The sequence below is a fragment of the Egretta garzetta genome, unplaced genomic scaffold (assembly GCF_000687185.1).
Source record: "Egretta garzetta isolate BGI_Z169 unplaced genomic scaffold, ASM68718v1 scaffold861, whole genome shotgun sequence".
NCBI classification, from domain to species: Eukaryota; Metazoa; Chordata; class Aves; order Pelecaniformes; family Ardeidae; genus Egretta; species Egretta garzetta.
Window position 1 is genome coordinate 169,956 of NW_009258497.1, and position 7,268 is coordinate 177,223.

General features: G+C 49.6%; 1 protein-coding gene across 1 annotated transcript in view; it reads right to left on the reverse strand.

Annotated features, from left to right (window-relative positions):
- BSN (bassoon presynaptic cytomatrix protein) overlaps nucleotides 1-7,268 on the reverse strand; it is a 96,775-nt gene that overhangs the window by 77,604 nt on the left and 11,903 nt on the right. Inside the window, exon 2 of the mRNA XM_035901482.1 lies at nucleotides 1,270-1,782. Coding sequence (XP_035757375.1) covers nucleotides 1,270-1,782 — 513 coding nt within the window. The remainder of the gene's footprint in view (nucleotides 1-1,269; nucleotides 1,783-7,268) is intronic.

A 7,268-nucleotide genomic window follows, 5' to 3' on the forward strand; every position in this document is an offset into this window, starting at 1 on the left:
GAAAGCTCTGGGGGCAAAGGCAGAGGAGACAGGTCCAAGAAACCGAGCAATTGGTGCATTTTTTTATTTGCTGTTTGACTGCTACTATTCAGAGTAGTTGGTCAACTTCCAGTGCAATGCTTGAACAACAAAATAAATGTTTAGCAATCACTTTACAAGTGAAACAGCAGCATGACCCCATGGCATTTCCTTGCAGGAGCCTGAATTTCTACTTCAGGGTCCTTTGTTAAGATCTGAGACCTCATACCGATCTTCGCAGGGGTAAGTACCACTTTTCAGGGGTACAAAAGCAGCACCCAGCTAATTATGTCTCACTACACCAGGGGCATCAGCTACTCTGGCTCTCCTTGCACTGGGAAAAGGGGCTGGAAGGCAGGAGGCCCTCGGTGTTTAGAAACCGCTGTGTCTGGTGTCAGGAGCAAGCACTGTGTCCTTACCAGAAAGAGCTACTGGCAAGAAAACGTGGGTACCCAGGGGACTTCGGTCCCCAAATCCTGTTTTCTCACACACTGGAGTGGCACAGTGGCTTTCCAAATTTTGGCTTAAAGCTTCTGTTATTAAGCCCCAGAGCAGAAATCCCCATGGTTTGCCTCTTAACAGCTGGAATATACATCTACATCCCTTCCCGCCCTGCGTGGAGGTCTCTGACCTGATGGATTGGCACAGGGAGCCCCTCGCCCCAGTCAGCCACAGGACCCCCTGCTCACCGCGGCATCTGCCCCCGGGAACCTGGCACATCAATTCCACACATCCCAGGTGGTGCAGAACACTCCCCCAGCCAGGCATCGTCTCATGCCCAACTTCACACTTCTCCCCTGCCACCAAGCCCAATGCTGCCTGAAACTCGCTCGCCGCCAAATCATCATCACCAGGGATGAGTCAGGGGCTGAGACGATCAACACCTCGGCATCACCAACAACCCCCCCGCTCCCCTCCTGCTGCCGAGCCCTTTGACTTCAGGGCAGTTTTGTGTACACAGACCTCATCTCAGCCAAGCATTTTGGGGTCCCAGCAACGGGGACTGAATCTCTCTGGTGGTCTACCATTTCCCTTTACCTAATTTACCTCCCCAGCCTCAGTATCGCAATTATCCCCCAATTACCCACCAGAGCCCCTGCTCTTGGGCAATGCTTTGCAGCTGCCAAAAGCAAAAGCACAACTTCTGTGCTTGGAAAGAACAAGAACCTCTCCCCGCAAACCCTGGCGGCGGCCACCCCATTGCCCACCTGAACCAGCCGTGAAGGCTGCCCGAGGAAGACGAGGCGTTACCTGGGTGAGGTGCGGGTTGGGGTTGAAGCCACACTGGTTGCAGACTTTGCTGTGACACTGGGTGCAGGCATTGAAGTTCGGCTGGCCAGGGGAGGAGGTGAGCTCTGTCGTCTTGCATATGGGGCAGAGTGTGCTGCTCGGGAGGGGCGCGATCTGTGGGAGCGAGTAGGGAGAGGTAGGGGTGCTGCCCCGGTCTGGCGACACTGAGGGAGACCTCCCTGAGCCCTGGCTCCTGGCATCCACCTGCAGCATCCTCCGTGGTCCCTCTGCCGGTGGTCCGGGCTGGCCCTGGCCCCTCATCTCCCGTGGGCTGTGGGAGGGGGATGCCGACCGCTGGCCCACAGCCTGATCCAGCTGCTCTGGTCTCCTCAGCAGGCTGAAACACCGTGAAAAATACACAGAATAAGCCAGGTTTAGTATATTCAAGCGACACCAGTCAATGCAGAAAACACCTAAAGCGCCCTCTCGGCCCCCAAAGCCCCAGCTCAGCCAAGAAGGCACAGCAAAACCATGCTGCAAACCAGGGAAATTGTTCAGATCAGCAGAAGGACCCGCTTTACCTTACAAAATGAAGCGCAATTCCAGCTTTCGCTTACATAACCCAGTGGCAGGGATGTAATTGAATTATTCAGCATATTCAGAATTGAACTTTAAGTCAGAAAGCTGCACAAAAAGAAGTGCATGAGAAGTTTGGGGCAGCCTGGCCCCCTGCCAGCCAGGGGCTCCTCCAGCACAAACCAGCGCTTGAAGAGGCAGTGTCAGCAGGAGCTCTGGTTTGCAGATTGCAGGGCCCTTTCTGCAGGGAAGACAGCCAACGCACACTAAACCATCATCTCACAACCTACTTCTGTGAGTGGCTGTGAAACAAAAAGGCTGCAAAGAGCCCCTACCTGTTGAAGGAAAACCCCTCCAGGAGCCCAAAGGAGGACTACTTATACTTGCTCAACTCTCAAGCTGCGCACCGCCCCCGCCCCTTGTGCAAGTCACATGTGAAAGCAACTGAGGGCTTCTGTCCCAAGGGGCCACAGCAGTGGCAAATTAAGAAAGAAGGCATCAGCTCTGCTTTATTAATCACTATGAAAAGGAGAAGCATGGGGAGCAGGGGCTGGCTGCCCTCCCTCCCCAGCTGAACCCTCTTCTGGGTGATGGGAGCCTTGGCCAGGCAGAAAAGTAGCTGGGATGCATCGGGTGGCCAGGACAGGGCTATGAAACCTCCCCGTGGAACCCCAGCTACCCAGAAGCTGCAACACTGAGCTTGGTGTTGTGCCTGCCACCGGCTAGGCCGCGATCCCCATAGCCCACATAGGATGCTCAGCCCCCCACCACGCAAGCTCCCCACCCTTTCTCTGGACCATGAACTGTCGAGAATGAATCTGCAATGGAAAATGTTTATGTAATTACAAGGGGCTTAGGTAACAGAATCATCTGGTGCACGTGCTCACCAAATGTTTCTCAAAAAGGCAGAAGCCCTAACACCCTTACTACCTGTGATCTACAGCTCTTTAAGGAAAAATATTACTCAGAATCTCAAATTTAATAAATTGTTGATTTACCCAAGCAGGGCCTGACCTTATAAAGGTTTAAAAAGGGAACTTAAATGCATAAAACTAATGAAATTCAAAGTGCACGTTGCCACAGTAATAGGAAGTCAGATGAAAATAAATATTAAAATAGCGCTTTGGGAATACTTTTCAGCTGCAGATCGAAACCTGCTTCTCTGAAGGAGGAATCGCACAACAATAATAAAGCAAAGCAATAAGAGAGTAACCGATCTGCTCCAGCCTAAAAAAGCAAATAGCACCTGGCCCCGCACTAAGTCCCATTTGCACACCTGGCTCCTCCGACACGAATACTCGCACCCTGGGGGTCAGAATTGGGATTTGCCCCGACGCCAAGGGCTGCAAAGCTGCTGCCCCATAAAATGTGAGGCATCCATAGTTGGCGGAGATGGGAGAGCCCAGCCCCAGGCACCGTGAGAAAGCACTGCCAGAAAGCAAAATGTGTTCTCGCTCCTTAAATTTAATTCTTGTAAAAACAGCATTTATGTATTAGAATTCAAACTATCCTAATGGTGTATTAAAGAACATAGAAATAAAACTATTTTGAAAGGTTAATGTATAGACAATCAAATAACTTGTTTGGAACAAGAGAATGGTTGTTCCACTGCAAATTTCAAAATTCAATTTTTTTTTCCCCCCCCGTTTGATACAAAAAAATATTTGCCACGGAGTGGGAGTTCTGACTCCAAACCAGCTCCGACCACAGAAATACCACTCAGCTGTGGTTTCACTTCAGGTCAGCAAGAAATGGGAAAACCTTACAGCAGCAACCCCCAGCAGAAGCGTTTAGCACTATCTTAGCAGTTATCCCCGATTTGAACACGCCATGTACATCTCGTACCCATCTCTGAACCCTTTGGTTGCTGTTACACAAGCCCAAACTGTGGCTCATCCACTTTTTTTTTTCCCATACAGCCCTCTTTATCACCGCTACAACCAATAACTAGCATCGGGCTGCTAACCAGCTCCAAAGAAATTCCTCGCAATGCCACTAGATCGCTCGTTAACAGTTAGACTGAGATGTCTTGGTAAGGCAGGGTTTCACCCATCTGATGGGGGGCTGTGTTGATTTTGCACCGCCCCAACTGCTGAATTAGAAATGTTGGGCGATGCTCAGCCAAATGCCTCCGCAGGGTCCAAATGCAGCAGTGCTCTCACAGTTACCGACAGAGGTGGAACTTTTCCCAAGTGAGGAATATCGAGTGCGCTCGACCAAGCTTATTAACAATTATAGCGTCGAGGTTTCCATTTATTCTAGTCTGTCTATTGATGCTTTATCATGAGAAGGTCAGGCAGGCAGCTCTATTAATGTGCACACAATCACTAGCAGGTTGGGCACCTGGGAAGATGCCATTTTCTTCCTTTTTTTTTTAAATTGAAAAGCGATGGCTTTCTTCTTGCTTCCTAAAAACTCCCTCCCTTTTCTAGCACAAAGCCGGCGTGGCGTCAAACCAAGTCACAACACACCTCCTGCCCTGGTGCATCCCAGCCAGCCTAAGCGATGCCCACTGCTTGCCCAACCTTCTCCAAGTTTGTTGGAGCCAAACTCCTTGGATCATGGAGCATCAAACTGGCTGAAGCAGCACACGGCACGGGCCTCCGCTCTCTGCCAGGAGGAATACAGCATTGCAGCCTCCAAAAGGATGCAGGGTAGACCTGGGTCTGCAACATCGGAAGCCCAGGTTTCACTCCCAACCCTGCGGCATAGCCCTGGCCACCCCTCTTACCTTCCCCACGCAGTGAAAGAAGCATCTGCCCATCTCCCGATGTGGAGCACTGCAAAATACCACCAAAAATTAACCCTCGGCTCGGCACGAGAGAGGAAGCCAAACTACAAGGCTGCTTGCCCAGAGCTAAAAATCACCCTGAGAGATTCATCTGTGCCCAGGTCTGCTTCTCCATCAGATACTTCTCCTGATGAAAAAGAGGCAGAACTTTCCTCGTTCCGCACAGGAGCAAGCACGGCTATGAAGCCAGCCTTCCTGTTCAGGGCTGGTGCGAATGTCCTGCCAGGCTGGGAGGAGATGGAGAAAGGACCAGGAGGGAAAAGCTGACTGAGATGATCAGAAACATGAAAAACATCGTGAACACCAAGGGTCAAAGCCGTTCTCCGCAAAATCGAGCTCAGCGGTGTAAGATGTCATGAGCACCTCACATTTTTTTAATGCCTGTTTTTTTCCCGTCCATAAAAAAGACAGCTTTTCATCGGATTAACAAGAATTGGGAAGGCTTTAAACACAAAATCCTATTTACAGCCAAAACAAACGTTAGACCTTTTTCTGGTTAATGTTTACTTCCAGAAAAAAAAAAAAAAAGACTTGTCCTAAAGCTAACTTTTGATGGCACGGCAGCGCCAGTGAGAAGATGTCAGCAGCTTTCGGAAAGATAAAAGCAATACAGTAACACAGAATTGGTTTACAACCCCGTTCCAGTAAACTGGTACAGCCTTCTTATTTGAGAATTCCTAGGTAAAGCCAGGGCCTGCAGAGGGAATTGCTCTGATTTCTCTCAGGTAGGTTCACTGGCAGCACTAAATTTTACAGACAAGACCCAAGCTTGGAGCCAGCATCCCAAGAGGTATCAACAGGTCCTTTTTCACACAAGATGCTATCTTGGGAGCAATAACCATTGCAAGGTAAACGCCAACACTGTTAACAACTTTGCTATAGAATCGAGTAATGATGATATGACACAAAACCGACCCGCATGGCTGTTAACTCAAGTTGTCTTCAGGCGTGGCGTGAGGAATAGTTCGAGAGAGAGCACGCATATGGGTTTTCTCCTAATTTCATCACGTTCCCTCTGTGCACACGCTGGCCACATCCATCTGCTCAGCTGCCACCCAGTGCCGGCAGCGCTCGCATCCACCGGGGCTCAGCATTTTTGGTCCAAGTAAATCCTTCAGGAGCCACAGCCCTTTTGTGCAACTGGGAAATGTGGGGTTGCATCCCTTTCTCTGCCTGGTGCCAACTGAAATCGGTCCCTGCTCACTGGGCAACCGATCTCATTCCTGCATTATTGCATAGGAATAAGAACATGAAAACAAATGGCACCATTGCCTTCGTTTTACAAAGAGTAGTCCCTGCTCAGGCTTCCCAGAGAGGAGCTGGGTTTGTCCACGGAAGGGAGCTCCTAGCTTCCCCTCCGTAGCAGAAATAAGCAAAATGGGAATGAGCAAGTCTCTGCTATTAGTAGAGAAAGAGGGAAAACAAATGACCCCTCACCTGCAGCAAAACCAAGGGTTTGAGAAGCAAACAAATCAAGACAAAGCATGAAAAGGGAGAAGATGTGTAAACCCTCACACCCAAGAGAGGGAGGCTGGGTTAACGAACAGGAATTAGAGCTGCTTTGCGACGAGCAGAGATTTGACCTACTTGGTTCGACTGAAACCCGATGTGAACACCCACATGACTGATTTTAAGAATCACTGAATATAATCTATTTGGAAAAAAAAATAAGCAAAAGGGGAGTTGTACCCGAGGTCAAAATGGCACAGGGTTTGACTCAGAAAAACACCATTCCTAACGCCCCTGGCTCGGCGTAGAAGCTGCGTGGGATAATGTCAAATATTAGCCCGTATATACTGCCTATTAGCAAGTCAGACTAGAAAATAGGACTCTCAACCTTTTAATAAATAAACAGAAAAAGAAGTGTCTGATGTGGAGGGCCTCCGGTTTCTGCTATGTGCACCGAACGTCTCACACCAGCCATGCTAAAACATCCACCGAGCCTGGGAGTTTTACAGGTGGCAGCTTTGTAGCTCTAAAAGCTACGCAACACGAGGAATCCTGCATCAGGCTCTGCTTTGGCAAGAAAAAAAACCAGCAGCAGTTACAGAATTAAAAATCAGCACCTGCTTATATCCGAGTGCCCCTGGCTTCATTACATTTACATCCCCACAGGAAGGTTGTGCTGGAAACGTGTACCGGAGGGTTTAAAAACAGCGAATACCACCCAGCTGAAAACGAAACAGAAAATATGAAAGGGTGGCTACAAAACTGCAAGAGAGTGTTTTATTAGATGGTAACACGAGCATTCCTGTAAAAGGCTGTGGTGTTCAAAAACTTGCTTTTGTGAGCAGTGGAAAAACCCTGTTCTTCTGCAGCTTCTTGCTCCAGGGTTGCCTCATCCGTGTCGAGTAAGGTGCAGCTTCTGTCGGGCATTTTCCCTGTGGCCAAGGCGTCCCTAGCATGCGTCTCCTGGTGCTGGATAGCATACTCGAGCTCCTGCCCGGGGCTTTCGCTCCACCTGGGCAATCATTCAGGTCTCTAAACTCTGCTCCCATACCTGTTCTCATAAATCATAGAATCATAGAATGTTTTGGGTTGGAAGGGACCTCTAGAGGTCATCTAGTCCAACCACCCTGCAGTGACACCACTAACTAGATCAGGTTGCTCAGAGCCCTGTCCAACCTGGTCTTGAATGCTTCCAGGGATGGGG